The sequence below is a fragment of the Homarus americanus genome, unplaced genomic scaffold (genome assembly GCF_018991925.1).
Source record: "Homarus americanus isolate GMGI-L3 unplaced genomic scaffold, GMGI_Hamer_2.0 scaffold45562, whole genome shotgun sequence".
NCBI classification, from domain to species: Eukaryota; Metazoa; Arthropoda; class Malacostraca; order Decapoda; family Nephropidae; genus Homarus; species Homarus americanus.
Window position 1 is genome coordinate 12,644,886 of NW_024744839.1, and position 16,745 is coordinate 12,661,630.

Sequence of the window (16,745 nt, forward strand, 5' to 3'; positions counted from 1 at the left end):
ATGTTGTGCAGTGTAGCCTTGTGGTTGATTATGTTGAATGCGTTTGTAGCGTCAACCAGGAGTACTGCCTCACAATCACACTGCTCAAATATCTTTCTCATTGCGTGAAAGGTAGCTTCACACCCAGCCTGGTGGCCAGCACACACTTGCACTGACCCTGCAGCTGCCCTGATATCATCAATGACCACCTCCATTATCTATTTTCCAATGATCCGTCTCAGCACTTCCCCCACCCCAATAGGCCTACATCCTGAGATTTTATTCAGGGGTTGAGGCGGCAGGTCGTCAGAGCTTGTAAGTGATGGCAGCATGAGGTTGCTATCTTTCTTGCAAGGGCAGCGGTGACACTGCAGAGATCATTTGCTGCTTCGCCAAACTTGTTAGTGCTAAGGATGATTAGCCTCCCGTCTGCATCCAGGCCTGATGGGCCTGCCCCTCTCTTTGAATTCGGTGCTTTTTTCCACACCATCCCACCTGTTATTTTCTCGAACATGACAGTGTTTAGGGGGACATCTTAACCCTGAAACCTGATGCCCTCAATTACACTTTCACGGGAGGTTTTTCTTTCATTTGCTGTAGGGTTTCTCTGTTCATTGGCAGCACACTTCCGGAAGATTCCTCTATGAGAGATCTTACCGCCAAGGACACTTTTCTCACACGCTTCTTGTTACCAAACTTTCTGGCAACATCCTCAGTGGCTTGCTTTCCATCTCCTGTAAATTTCAGTATCTGCTGCAGTGTTCTTGCCTCACTTAGATGATCATCAAGAGCCCCGGTCTACCACATTGTCTGCCTTCTCTTCATTGCACCTACATTTCCATTGAACTTACTCTTTGCGTGTGTTCTCTGGCAGAATAGATGAGCTATTGGAGTCCAGGGAGCTGTCATGAATGTAATTAGGTATGAGGCAAGTAATCTCTCGGATCATTTCTTTGGTAGCTCCACTTTTCGGTGGTCCAAAGAGGTTGATTGGAGACCACCTGACAACGTCTGAGTAGGTTTCTTTGACCCACATCTCTGCATCTTTCCCCCAACATGCCTTTCCAATATGGTGGCTGTCTGCCATTCACCTCATGTACACTCACACGCCATAGTTTCGATGCACCCTCTATCCCTACTCCTGGCTCGAGGAAAGTCGTAGTCAGGGCTGCAAACCGAAGGGTCCCTCTTGTATAGTGATGTTAAGTATAGTGATGGTAAATAAAGTGTTGTGAAGTCACTAAAAAAACCTGTATCGTGCATATATGCTCTCAAATATTACATCATGAACTGCTATTCCTACAATCCGGCGAAGCTTCGAGCTACCACATTGCACTACTGAACGATGGGTGGGGGGAAATGAGAGGTGGGAGGGGGGGGAGGACGTTCAATTTGAAGCCAAGGCTACGACTTCCATCGAGTCAGGAGTAGGGGTAGAGTATGCATCGAAACTATGGCGCGTGAGTGTACCTCTGCTATTGTTGGAGCAGCATTTTTTGCACTACATTTTCAGACTGAGGGGGCTCAGTGCTAACATTCAAGATATCGTCAGGTGGTGTTTTCTGGGAGATATCCACTGTGTTCTCCTGTGAGAGTTGTTCCCCTTCCTGCACCCCACACAACGGCGGTGATTTCTCACACATTTACAGTTTGTGCAGTTTTGGTTCCGGTTAGAACAGATAGAATGACAGTTACCCGGTATAATGCTCCATATTTCGAGTAACAGGAGTATCTAAAGGGGGGGTAAGTAGATCGCTAGTTGTACGTGGTGGGTGAGGAGACACAAGTACATGAGTGACACGGATCTCCCAAGTATCCAGTGAGAATGAGCAATTATGACAAATATGACAGGTTTTCCGCCACTGACACCTGCTTTGATCTTATTCGGAGGAATCTACTACTACTACTACTACTACTACTTTTATAACGTGGCCTCCAGCCTCTCCCAATAGCCACACCTTCGCCGCCATTTTATTACCTTAACATTAAATATCCTCATAGATAAATAGCTACCCTAGCTGTGTTGAGTTAGCTGAGCCGCAGATCTATGCGACATTCGGTGGCTGTTGCCTCATAGTCAATATCTACAGCTGTTGTCGGCTTTGGGGCCGATGCTCTCGTTCCCCTGAAGCAAAGCAATGCAGACCTGAGCAGAGAAAAGGACAGTCGACATCTCAACCAGGCTGTAACGTAACTTCTGGGTTGCTGCCTCCCTTCAGGTAACAACTCTGTGAGTCTGGCATGGAAACATATTGCACTTGGTCCCATCCCACAAGAGGTTGTGAACACTAGAACAGTGAAGCTGCCCTGATCAACATTCTCTCCCCATATGCCTTGATCTTGTCAGTCTCATTCCTCCTGTGTACAGCATCGAGAGCTAGGTTACGAAGACATGCGGCCATGGGATCAAAAATCCTTATGTCGAAAAAGGCTTGCTGTCCCCACGTCCAGAATCCCAGAGCAATGACGTCCACACGAGCTCCGTTGGATATGTTTGAAGTCCTGTGCTGGAAATTCTCACCGTCCAGAGGAAGGAGGGTCGGTTCTATTCTGAAATCATGACACATTTCCTTCAACATATTTTCTGTGAGATCCCTTACTTCGACGAAACCTCCTTTCTTGCGCACCATGGCGTGGTCGATGTCATAGGAAGAGCTACACACGCATTGGGAGGGCAAAGCTTCTACTGACCTACTATACCTAAGAGCAGTGGCATTTGTAAATTCTTGCTTATTAAGACTGAAACCTTTCGCCCTTACCGGTGACCTAGTTAGCCAGTTCGAGGCGCCCACCTACTGCGCTATAGCTACCTTTTTTTCAAATCCTCTGGCACTTGCAGCATCAGTTGCTGCAATTTATTTCTTTGGGTGTGCTGTTGTTTTGTCGTAATGGACTGTCGAATCTTGTTTGCTTCACTGATATCCACCTCACCACCTCACTTGTGGCATTCTGAGCCATTATGTGGTCGGTGAGGGCTGCCGTGAGCTTGACTGAGTTTTGATGTTTGGTGGCAGCAAGCTCCTCTGGATTGGCCAATCCAATTCCTCCCAGGCTCGGTGGTATTGCAAGGATTGACCTTTCAGGCTGGGGTTAAGTGACGGTGTTTCACTAATTTGGGAATGAAATTGACGTTGATGGCTTCTTCCAGAGGGTGGAGGAGGAGTCCGATATCAGGGATAGTGCACATTAGGTAATTCCATCGATGCTTGACTCCGTGGGTGAATGCCACAAAAGGTGCAAGTGGCTCTGTTTTAGCAATATCCAACAGAGCTCGGATTTCCCCGACCCACTCATTTACCTTTCTCGTTAAGCACTCGGTCTTGAAGTCCTTTCGTACCGATTACCGCAACCTAGGTGTCTTTGGCCGTCCTTTGTTATTTTGAACTCACTTCCACCGAGCACCTCCACTGCCCGTTCATAGTGTTCTGGATTAACAGAGGGAGGACTTGTTGACATTTGTGTAGTACCCTATTTGTGGACCACATGATGTTATCAGGTCCCACCACTTTTTTATGTCCTCCACTTTTCCTGCTCCTGTAGGGTCATCAGCATAAGCCACTTGCTTTGCCTCGGTTGTTTCAAATTTTATTGTGTGTTAGAGCACGGATAGGCCCAGAGTGTACATTGCCATGGTAACAGGGTCCCCTACGTTGTTCCCTCAGTTGACTGTATGATGGTACCTCCTCTTAAAGCGTTAAAGCTTGTTATATAGAGGTCTGATGGGTTCCTATAGTATAGGTGTTTTCAACATACATCGCAAAGCTTGGACACTTGATCTTGATGTTGTGCAGTGTAGCTTTGCGGTTGATTATGTTGAATGCGTTGGAAGCATCAACCAGGAGTACTGCCTCACAATCATACTGCTCAAATATCTTTCTCATGGAGTGAATGGAAGCTTCTCCTCCAGCCTGGTGGACAGCACACACTTGCAGTTCCCTGCAGCTGTGCGAACATCATCATTTACCACCTCCTTTATGCATTTTCCAATGATCAGTCTTAGCACTTCCCCCACCCCTAGGGGAATGGGGCGGCAGGTCGTCAGAGCATGAAGATGATGGGAGCACGAGGTTGCTAGCATTCTTGCAAGGGCGGCGATGGCATTGCGGAGATCACTTGCTACGGCGCTAAACTTGTTATCGCTGTGGATGACTCTCAAACCATCTGCATCCAGGCCTGAAGGGCTTGCCCCTCCCTGTGTTTTCAGTACTTTTTTCCACACGATTCTTTCTGTTATTTTCTCGAGCATGACAGCGTTTGGTGAGATATAGTCACCCTGAAACCTGATGCCTTCCTCTTCACTTGCAGGGGATATTTTTCCTTCAGTTGTTGTAATGTATATCTGTTTACTGGCAGAACACCACCGGAAGATTCCTCTGTGAGAGCTCTTACCGCCAAGGACACTTTTCCCACCCACATCTTGTTACCAAACCTTCTGGTAACATCTTCGGTACTTTCCTTTCCGTCTCCTATGAATTTTAGTCTCTCCTGCAATGTTCTTGCCTCACATGAGAGATCATAAACGGCCCCTTTCTACCCCTACTACTACTACTACTATTACTACTACTTTTTTTTCAATGGCCTCCAGCCTCCCCCAAAAGCCATTCCTTCCCCACCATTTTATTACCTTAATATTAAATATCCAAATACATAAGTAGCTATCCTTGCTGCGTTGAGTTAGTTGAGCAGCAGATCTATGTGGCATTTAGTAACTGTAGCCTCATAGTCAATATCTGCATCTGTTGTCGGCTTTGGGGCCGATGCTCTCGTTCCCCTGAGGCAGAACAAAGGCGACCGAAAGAGAGAAAAGGACAGTCGACAGCTCATCCAGGCTGTAACATAACTTCTGAGCTGCTGCTTCTGTTCGGATATCACCTCCACGAGTCTGGCATAGAAGCATCTTGCATTTATGGTCCCATCCCACCAGAAGTTGTGAACACAAGAGGAGTGAAGCTGCCTTGATCAACGTTCTGAATTCTCTCCCCGTATGCCCTTATCTTGTAGTTCTCGTTCCTCATGTGTGCAGCATCGAGAGCTAAGTTACGGTGATATGTGGCCATGGGATAAAAAATCCTGATGTCGAAGAAGGCTCACTGTCCCCACGTCCAGAATCCTCGAGCACTGACGTCAACACGTGCTTCGTTGGATGTGTTTGAAGTCCTATGTTGGAAAATCTCACCGTCCAATGGAAGGAGGGTCGGTTCTACCCTGACATCACAGCAGATTTCCTTCAACATATTTGGTGTGAGATCCCTTACTTCTTCATGCCTCATGCATATGAAGCCCCCTTTCTTGCACACCATGGCGTAATCGACGTCATAGGAAGAGCCACACACGCATTGGGAGGGCAAACCTTCTATTAGCCTACCGTACCTTAGAGGCACCGACCTCCTGCATTATAGCTACTTTTTTTTCAAATTCTCTGGTACTTGCAGCAACAATTGCTGCAACTTATCACTTTGGCCGTGCTGTCTTTCTATTGTAATGGACCTTCGAATCTTGTTTACTTCACTGGTATCCACCTCACGTGTTGCGTTCTGAGCTATTATGTGGTCCGTGAGGGCTGCAGTGAGCTTAACTGTGTTTTGATATTCGGCGGCAGCAATCTCCTCTGGATTGGTCAGTCCCATTCCTCCCAGTCTCGGGTGTTTCACTAATTTGAGAATGAAATTGACGCTGATAGCTTCTTCCAGAGGGTGGAAGAGAGGTCCAATATCAGGGATAGTGCGCATCAGATAGTTTCAGCAATGCTTGACTCCATGGGTGAATGCCGCAATAGCCGCTTGTGGCTCTGTGTTAGCAATCTCAGACAGAGCTTGGATTTCCCTAACCCACTCATTCACCTTTCCCATTACGTAATCGGTCTTGAAGTCCGTCGTTCCAATTACTACGCCTAGGTGTCTTTGGCCATCCTTTGGTATTTTTACCTCACTTCCACCAAACACCTCCATTGCACGTTCATAATGTTCTGGCTTCACAATGAGGAAGGACTTGCTGGCTTTTGGGTGGTACCCTATATGTGGGCCTCGTGATGTTACCAGTCCCACCACTTTTTTATGTCCTCCACTTTTCCTGCTCCTGTAAGGTCATCAGCACATGCCAATTGCTTGACCGAAGTTGTTTCAAATTTTATTGTGTGTTGGAACACGGATAGGCCTATTGCGTTAGGGTGTGTCATAGGAGGGAAGATCAGCTAAGACTAATGGCCCATCACTTTTTTGGTAGATTTTAGTGTATATAAACAGAAAATAATTTCAGTTTCAATATTTTGCAACCTTTTGCTAGGTAAATTTTAGCGTGAAATTTATCGAAAATCTAACGTACAGCTGCATTAGTGCATTACAATTAAATAGTGAACATTGCTTTCTGACTTCATTCTTTAACAACCCAACTAACAATATTTTTTTCTGTTTCAGATTCTGATGCATTTATAAGTTGATAATATTTGCAATGGCTGCTTGTGTCAGGACGAGGAACCAAAAATCCAGCCATCTCAGTCACTATCTTGGGTCTGGGAGAGAGCTCCTGAAGTCGGAGTTGCCTACATTGAGAGATGCTTTGAGATACGGTGTTTTAATCAGGCAAATCAGTGAAAAGAACCAAAGAACTTACACAAACAAAGACATTGCCAGTGATATGACCAAAGCTGTCTTGGCACAGTACACTCTGGCTAACGCTCAGTTCAAGCCTCCAGTCATAACAAGTCAGAAGAAGATTAGTGAGAGACTGCTAGCCAGTTGGGAAAAGGCAAGAGATATCTCTCTTGGGAGAGGAAAACTTGCAGTTAAGGACAGCTTTGCCAAGCAACTGGACCAGTTATTTGACATAATTACTTGCAAGTGCCCAATTGTTCTCTGTCCTGAGTTTGGATGCGATCGTGACTGTAAATCCGAGGCCCACATCTCCTGTATTTGCAAGCGTGAACTGAAGATTCCTGTGATCGAACTGGCATTTGTCAAAGCACAGAGAGAGAAGACTGGCAGTATAGGGGCTCTCATGATTTCTAGCCAAGATATTCCGGAGTTCAAGAGACAGGAGGCTGCCACAGAGAGACAGAAGAGGAGAAGAGTTGCCGAGGAAAAGAGACTTGAGAAGGCCCAGGGTGAGGTAAAAAAGGCCGATGATTGGAGTCAAGCTGATTCAGAGTTTAATGACTTCCCCATGGCTGATCCGATTGCTGACCAGGAGAATGGTGACTTTGTCCCTAACCCAGAAAATAATGATCCCACACCTTCCAGGCATAAGATTCGAAATAGGAAAGATATCCCGAGCATAGCTCTGGCCAGCATGCGACACCACACTGGTCTCACAGAAACTGCAGAGATAGCAACAGCTGCCTGGATTGACGGTGGTTTGATAACACCTGATGATGTTCACCTGGTGATAGATCATAACAAAGTAAGGAGAGCTCAGGAGAAACTTGTCAGTAACCTAGAAGAGGAGTTTGATAAGGGGATAAGAGAAAATGGAATCAATTGTTTGTTCTTTGATGGGAGAAGGGATGACACTAAAGTGTTCATGAAAGTTGGAGATTCTGACAAGTTGTTCCCTGCCATGGTGAAGGAGGAACACTACTCCTGCTGCAGTGAACCAGGAGGGAAGTATTTGTGGCATTTCACTCCAGAGAAAGATGACATCAGGAAACCAGCTGAGATAGTGGCAGATAACATTGTGAGCTGGCTCAGAGAGAGGAACGTAGACCAGACCCTGCAGGCCATTGGAGGGGACAGCACCAACACGAACACAGGGTGGCAAGGGGGGGTCATACAGTGGATAAAGCGGAAGATTGGGAGGAAGCTGGTCTGGATTGTTTGTGACCTCCACACCAACGAGTTGCCACTCAGACATCTGATCCAGGAGCTGGATGGCAAGACTCTTTCAAACAACAGATGGTCTGGTCCTCTTGGTAAGATGAAGGACTCTGCCACTGAGTTAGAAATAAATCCGAGCTTTGAAAAAATCACAGTTGGCCCTCCACTCGTACTATGGTTACATGATTTGCAGTGCCATCAAAACTGGGGTCATGCCTGATAGACTTGCTTACCTGCAGATAGGTCCAGTCTCACATTCTAGGTGGCTCACAACGGCTCTCAGGTTTTGCAGAATTTGGGTCGCTCATCATAAACTGAAAGGGAACCAGCTTCACAACCTGAGACTTATTGTCCAATTCATCGTGAGTGTCTACTTGCCAAATTGGTTCAACACCAAGGTCAAGTCATCGTTCTCCGAAGGTCCGAGGCATGTTCTCTTCCAGCTTGAGCTCCTGAGGAGTCAGCCAAGGAAGGTTGTTCAGATTGTAGAGCAGACTGTGAGGAGATCTTCCTGGTATGCTCATCCCGAGGCAGTTCTGCAGACAATGCTCTGCAGTAAGGATGAGGAGGAGAGAAGAGTGGCAGTCAAAAAGATCTTGGATATGAGACTTATGAGAGGATCTGGGCATGACGAATCAGTTGGTGACGATTCCTTCAGGGTCAGGAAGACTCCTGAAGTCAATCTAGGTGCCAAGACCCTCACTGATCTCATAGATCTGGATAACATCCAGGCTGGCAGTGAGCCCCTCTTACCTGCAGCCTCACCAATGTTCAAGTCAGAGCTTTCCTGGACAACCCCATGCATGTCCTGCCTGGCCCTCGCACACCCAGAGTATAGAGCGTTGTGTACAGCAAGTGAGCGAGGCCAGCAGTCACGTGTACAGCCAGGAGAGGAGGGAAGGCTACATCCGAGCTCAGGTGGTCAGCAGGGAGGTGATGAGTAGAAACAGAAGCAAGAAAGACATGTTCTCTATGGTGTGCAGCAACACCGGGTCGTAGTAGTAAAACCGGTTTTTGTATTTGATGATTTTGTTTTCTAAAGGAATATTAAATTTAATAAATGTGTCAAGATCATTCGTTTCACTATTCTGGATCATTTTCATCCTAATAAATTAACCTGATACATTTACTTTACTTTAAATAAGCTATTTAGTGGTGTTGGTAAAAGGGTGGGAATACTGAATTTTCATACGATTTCAAGTTAAAATTTACCTAGCAAAAAATGAAAACTTTTCAAATCTGAAGATATCACATGATTCTGCACATAGAACTACATCATTAATACCATGGGCCGATTTTTCAAACTCAAACAAAAAAATTCGCCTCCGTATGACACACCCTACTATTGCGTACATTACCATTGCAACAGGGTCCCCCTGCGTTGTTCCCTCTGTTGACTGTATGATGGTATCCCCTCTTAGAGCCTTGTTGTTTACTATATAAAGGTCTGATGGATTCCTATAGGAGTTTTCAACATACATTGCAAAGCTTGGACACTTGATCTTGATGTTGTGCAGTGCGGCCTTGCGGTTAAGTATATTGAATGCGTTTGAAGCATCCACCAGGGGAACGGCCTCACAATCGCGCTGCTCAAATATCGTTCTCATATCATGAATGGTAGCTTCCCCTCCAGCTTGGTGGCCAGCACAAACTTGCAGGTTCCCTGCTGCTGCCCTGACATCATCCTTTACCACCTCCATTATGCATTTTCCGATGATCCGCCCAGCACTTCCCCCACCCTTACAGGCCTACATGCTGGATTCTTATCCAGGGAAATGAGATGGCAAGTCGTCAGAGCATGGAGGTGATGGCAGCACGAGGATGCCAGCTTTCTTGCAAGGATGGCAATGGCAGTGCAGAAATCACTTGCTACGGGGCCAAACTTGTTAGTGCTGAGGATGACTCTCCACCCGTTTGCATCCAGGCCTGAAGGGCCGGCACCTCCTCGTGTCTTCAGTGCCTTTTTCCACACCATCCCTCCTGTTATTTTCTCGAACAGGGCAGCATTTGGTGGGATATAGTCACCCTGGAACCTGATGCCGTCATCTTCACTTGCAGGGGGATGTTTTTCTTTCAGTTTTTTTAATGTCTCCCTGTTTATTGGCAGAACCCGACCGGAGGATTCCTCTGTGAGAGATCTTACCGCCGAAGACACTTTTCCCACACGCATTTTGTTTCCAAACTTTCTTGCAACGTCAGCGGTGTTTTGCTTTCCGACACCTATAAATTTTAGTCTCTCGGTGTTCTTCCTTCACATAGGAGATCCTCAAGGGCCCCATTCTGCCGCATTGTCAATCTTCTCTTCATTGCTGCCGTATTTTCTTTGTGCTTAGTCTTTGTGTGTGTCCTCTGACAGAATAGATGTGGTATTGTTGCCAGTATTTGAAGAGCTAAAGGGGCGAGGAAACAGTCCTGAGTGTAATCCGTTATGAGGCGAATCATCTCCCGAATCATTTCTTTGGTGGCCGCACACTTGGGTGGTTCAAACAGGTTAGCTGGCGACCACCTGACAATTTCTGAGTAAGAGTCTTTATCCCATATGTCAACATTTTCCATCGACATGCCATTCCTACTGCTACTACTATTACTACGGTACTACCACTACTATTATTTTTTTTATAAAATGTGGCCTCCAGTCTCCCCCAATAGCCACACCCTCGCCTTCATTTTATTGCCTTAAAATTAAATATCCCAATACAAAAGTAGCTATCCTAGCTGTGTTGAGTTAGTTGAGTCGCAGATCTATGCGGCATTCAGTGACTGTTGCCTCATAGTCAATATCTGCAATTGTTGTCGGCTTTGAGGCCGATGCTCTCGTTCCCCTGAGGCAGAGCAATGCCGACCTAGGGAGAGAGAAGGACAGTCGACATCTCATCCAGGCTGTAACATAACTTCTGGGCTGCTGCTTCTGTTCGGATAGCACCTCTGCAAGTCTGGCGTAGAAGCATCTTACACTTGGTTCCATCCCACCAGAGGTTGTGAACACTAGAGGAGTGAAACTGCCTTGATCAACGTTCTACTACTACTACTACCACTACTACTACTTTTTTTTTTTAAAGTGGCCTCCAGCCTCCCCCAATAGCCACACCTTCGCCACCATTTAGTTACCTTAATATTAAATATCCTAATACATAAGAAGCTATCCTATCTGTGTTAAATTAGTTGAGCCGCAGATCTATGCGGCATTCAGTGACTGTAGCCTCATAGTCAATATCTGTAGCAGTTGTCGGAGTTGGGGCAGAAGCTCTCGTTCCCCTGAGGCAGAGCAAAGCCGACCGAAGGAGAGAGAAAGACAGTCGACATCTCACCCAGGCTGTAACATAACTTCTGGGCTGCTGCTTCTGTTCGGAGATCAACTCCGCGAGTCTGGCGTAGAAACATCTTTCACTTGGGCCCATCCCACCAGAGGTTGTGAACACTAGAGGAGTGAAGCTGCCTTGATCAACTACTTTCACTCGAAATCGAATATGACGACCATCCAGCGATGGTACAATGATATGAGCTGTAAGTGATTTATCCCTCTTTGGGGAGCTCTGAGGTGGCTCGACAGGCCAATGCAGGATCGGTAGGGTCGTCAGTAGATATTGCACTTGTGGAGGACCTACTCTCACTTATCAACTCAGATCATCATTAAAGAGACCGACAAAGTCTTGTCGACATCCCCTTTATGATGTGACAGTGAAATTTATGTTAATATTAAAACAGTTTATTTAGCCAGAAATAAATTGTACAGATACAGAGTAAACAATAACAACAATATTGATATGACTGAGCCAAGTGAGACCCTGAACCCCCCTAGTGGCACCTAAGAGGGTGGAACCGAGAACAGTACTAGGCTTCGAAATAGCCTTTAACAAGACTAAAAAAACAACAGAGGGAACCATATTCAGACCACCGGCCTTCTTTCCTCGGCATGGGCACACGTAGTTCGAGTGGGCATTATGTAAATAATAATAATAATAATAATAATAATAATAATAATAATAATAATAATAATAATAATAATAATAATAATAATAATAATAATAATAGTAATAATAATAATAATAATAATAATAATAATAATAATAATAATAATAATAATAATAATAACAATAATAATTAGTAAGCAGCTAAGATGCAATAATATCAGTATCGTAAGGTGGAAGGAACCAAGAAGAAACACAAGCCCTATCTTTGTATGTTGTCATGTGCTAATTTCGTGCTGTAACTCTCATCATCACCCCTCTGTTAATAATATGGATCACCTGAACATTAAGCACCCCAGCTTACTTTACCTGATGATTAAACATCTTAATGCTACCTAGAGGGAAGGTTATGTTAGGTTAGCGTTAGTGTTTAATCGTCAGGTGAAATAAGCTAGAGCTAATCTTCAAGAGTGATCTCAATTACTGTTAGAATTTCACATATCTAAAAATATTCGTCTCTCTCACGTATAGTTAGGGCGACTTGTGTGTGGTCAGTTGTTTCATTATTCACATTAACTATTCTCTTTGTTATTTACATAAGTCCTCATTCCTTGTGAATTTTAACACAAATTATTCATACAGAATTAATGTCCCCGCGGGCTGGTGACGTCAACAGTGAGTAACAATCACGATCTGGCCACTTATCACCCTTGCATTGTTGTGGTGTATCATTGTGTGTAAGGGTGAGTGATAACACACGACTCTATGGCCACACACCTCCTATGACGCATCCATCAACCTCCTTTGTTACATATATGTCAACTTGCTCTCGACTTCACTCCCATACTATAGAAATTCGATTAAGAAAATTTTGTGGAATTATTTCTTATTCTAAGTTATTGTTGTTCCTAATTATGATTATTATTATTATTTTTTTTTTTTAATGAAGGTTCCTGGTGTTTGGTAATGAGTGACACATGATGTAATATCAGGTGAGGGCGCTAGGGAGGGGGCGTTATTATTGCCCTTCATGTTAATCAGCTGATATCCGCCTCCTCCTCAACTACAAGCATCGCCAGTCCCTAGTATTCGCCAGACTTGCACACATCACCATCCCTCACTCTTCGCCTCGCTAGTTTTCGCTACATTACGATCGACGCTCTCAGTATGTCAGGTAAAACATGAACATTTTTGTATATCGAGTGAACTTTTATTGAGCGAGACGATGCAGATGTTGAATCCTATTATGGAAAGATTATGAAAGTAAATGAGCAGGACAAATGGTGAATACTGTATAAGAATTATGAAGACTAGGTTTGAAAGAGGGGCTGTGAGAGCTTCAATAAGAGGGAGAATTTCACCTTTATTAGATCACCTGGAGATTAACCCCAGCTTATTTCACCTGAAAATTAACCACCCTAACATTGCCTAAGGGTTAGGTTAGGTTTCGTTACTTTACGTTAGGTTATGTTAGGTTAGGCTAACGACAGTGTGGTTTATCTTCATGTGAAATAAGCTGGGATTTATCTTCAAGTGATCCGTATTACTTTTGGTGAAGACGATTGACTGCAGCCAAAGACAGCAGTGAAGGTAGCACAATTTCTTAAGATTCAGTGAATATTGATGTTGTATTACTGGGCTTCAACAGCTAAGGTCTTTAAAGGCATAGACTACGAGTACTGCACACGCACTAGCCATCAACAATTAAAAAGAGATCAACCGGATCAGTTCTCGTGTAATTACTGTAGAAACCCTCTCTGACTCCTACGTGGATGAACCACACTATACTGCTAGATTATGGGGTCACTAATTCTAAGGGGATAACTTAACTCTATTCTTAATTTTAAGGTCGCTGCCACCAGATTCCCCATTGACAGTATGTAGCTCGTTAGGTAGCGGGCAGAGTTAGCTAGGCATTGTGTTGGGTTTTTCAATGACCAAATCGATAGTGGGAAGAAGGGTGAAACATCAAACATGTCTTAACTAATTTATTCCTTATAAAACATATTGCATCCTGTCAAAATAAAAGAAGTGTTGGCCTTCCTCAGAAGTACAACTATTATTTTCCTTACACTTCGCATTAATACACGTCTTACATCAAATGAGTATCATTAACATACTCATTCTTCATAACAATCATTGACCTCCTTACCTCGGTCATTCCTTCTTACCATATCGCCCAACACATCAGACTGCTCCAACTGTTAGAATATAGCACCACCTGTTACATTACAGCACCACATATTATATTATAGCACCACATCTCGGGTACACTCCACACCTACAAGTATGAAACTCATCGGTATTCTTAGGTACACATACTAGTTGCCTCGTTCACACACTACTCTTGAGGAGCAGATGGGATACTTCCCCGGTAATCATACCAGTACTGGTTCCACGCCTGGTACTCTAAGTCGCTCCAAGTGGCGACCTCGAATCTTCTCATACTATTATGTGCTCCTATGCCTGGGTGATGATATGCAGGGGATCCACGTGTTCACAGTGGAGGAACATAACTGTGTAGAGTCACCTCACATGGTGTGGCCCTCACAGTGTGGTCATGGCTGATGCGCAGAAGACGCTCAGAACACGTGGTACCTGTTTGGTGAGGAGTCGGGCATCACTGAGTAAAATGCCTGAGGGGCTTTCATCACCACACACTAGTACACTATGACTTCACTTTATAACATCAGGCAAGGTTTTAAGATGTAAAAACTGCTAGATAAGTCCTTTTAGGGCTGAATAGAGCACGATAGAGTTCACTGACCTGCGTCTCTCACTGAACTAGGCCTACAGTTTCTATTTGTTTTATTTTCGCTTTGAATTCTTATGGTTCTCACATCTCCATTTTTCTATCAATTGTGACCTTATGCCTTATAATTATATATCTTAATCCTAAATTGCACACTAAAGTAAGGCTCTGGTTTGATTGTTCTCTGGGAATTTAATTGGGCGATAACGTTGACTCAAAACTGTGGCCCGGGGCACAAAGGACGCTGACTTTGAACAAAAGCCGAACGTCGAATTTAATGGCGTGGGCATATCCACTTCACTCAAAACTGTAATTAGGGGTCCTCCCCTCACACATTGTATTCGTTGAACACAGTCATAAGATTTTCTGATCAATGTATAGTTCGTGGGTATACGTCACACGAGATAACGAGGTGTATTAAGTTCACACCAATGCATACAAGATATCTCCTTTGAAGTATAGTTTCTGGATCACTCCCAACACTTTACATAGGTCTGATACATTTATCCTTTTTCCAAATTAATGTTCTTTTATATTTTCATCTGATACTTGCGGTAGTTAGGTTCACTAATAGTTCACAGACATAATTAGAATGACCTTCAAACACGATCTACACTTAGCCCTTATAGTACACTAGTCCGTATCGATTGGACTTTCCCAACCATCTTATAGATACCTTGAGTTCTCCTTAATGCTATGATTACATACGCTTAATATTATATTCCCGTACCTGAGTACAATTCATCAAATAATTCATAAACATTCAGTAGGTGAGTTATCCTTTATCAACGTTTCCCGTTTTCTGATATTCTACAAGCGCGGTGGATTTGAATGTTAAGTAGCGTAATATGAATTAAAGGATGACAATGATGTGCGCAGTACAACACGTACAGCGGTGACACATCCACAATGAACAGTTATGGATTCATGAGGAAGAACCGTTAGCTCAGATGGTCTAATGGAATGATGAATGAAGAAGTAGGAGATAAATGAATAACTCAAAAAGCTATGATAGGGGGGAGGGGAAACGGTGTGATGGGGCGACGTGAACTAATGAAGGAATAAGAGATAAAAAAACAATATTGGTTGACGGTGAGGCGAATAGAAAGAGAAGCTGTGAAGCAAGGACACTCAGGTTGACATAAGGGGTAGGTAAAGCAATTCTTATCTAATTTCACATAAAGGGAATGAGACAAAAAGAGAGCAAGATCAATTTTAATTTATTTTGATTTTGACACGAACAGCGTCTAGTTTATTGAGCACCCCGTATCCACCCTGTGAGTGGTAGCGCAGAAGGATTACAGAGTAGAGTTCGCAAAGGGTCTTTATAACTAACCCCAGTGGTCAGGTTATTATGACATTGAATATTACAGAGTATTTCAATTAAATTCTTTGTTTAGTTCTGTACATAGAGTCTGACTTATTCGCAACTACGTGAGGACAGCAGTGTGAGACAATATGTCGGGCCTCATACTTATAATAATAATAATAATAATAATAATAATTAACGGTTTATTGAAAGAGCATGGCAGCAGGAAGGCTGAAAATATACAATTACATAATTGGGGAGTGGGTCTCTTGATTTACAATGATATACAGGTAACATAAGTGATATAAATATGATATATAATAATTAGGTGTTGATAATTTTTGCAATGGTTGGGACTGGGCTGTTCTTATAGCCCGGACCTACGGCCTAGAAAACAGTGCGTTAATGTTCGAAATAATGCAAACAGAGTATTGGGTTTTGTATCTAGAAGTGTAAGTAACAAGAGTGCAGAGGTTTTATTGCAACTATATCTTGCGCTAGTCAGGCCGCACCTCGATTATGCGGTTCAGTTCTGGTGCCCCTATTATAGAATGGATATAAATTCACTAGAGTCGGTGCAGCGAAGAATGACAAAGATGATTCCGGGACTTAGAAACCTTCCATATCAGGATAGGTTAAAGAAACTTAACTTGTATTCCCTAGAAAGACGAAGAGTGCGGGGAGATATGATAGAAGTATTTAAGTGGGTGAAAGGAATCAATAAAGGGGGATATAGATAAAGTTCTTATAATATCCGAGCAGGATAGGACTCGGAGCAACGGATTCAAGTTGGATAAGTTTAGGTTTAGGAGGGAGATAGGAAGAAACTGGTTCACAAATAGGGTGGTGGACGAGTGGAACAAGCTTAGCAACTTTGTAGTAAGTGCGGGAACTCTTGAAAGTTTCAAAAGGAGGCTAGATAGATTCATGGATGATAGAGAGTGGTAGTAACTCTCGACAGGAGCTGCCATGCACAGGCCAACCGGCCT

General features: G+C 43.9%; 1 protein-coding gene across 1 annotated transcript in view; it reads left to right on the forward strand.

Annotated features, from left to right (window-relative positions):
- Positions 1–12,740: 12,740 nt before the first annotated feature.
- LOC121878172 (B1-hordein-like) overlaps positions 12,741–16,745 on the forward strand; it is a 54,407-nt gene continuing 50,402 nt past the window's right edge. Inside the window, exon 1 of the mRNA XM_042384209.1 lies at positions 12,741–12,869. Within this exon, the coding sequence (XP_042240143.1) occupies positions 12,863–12,869 (7 nt within the window). The 5' untranslated portion in view covers positions 12,741–12,862. The remainder of the gene's footprint in view (positions 12,870–16,745) is intronic.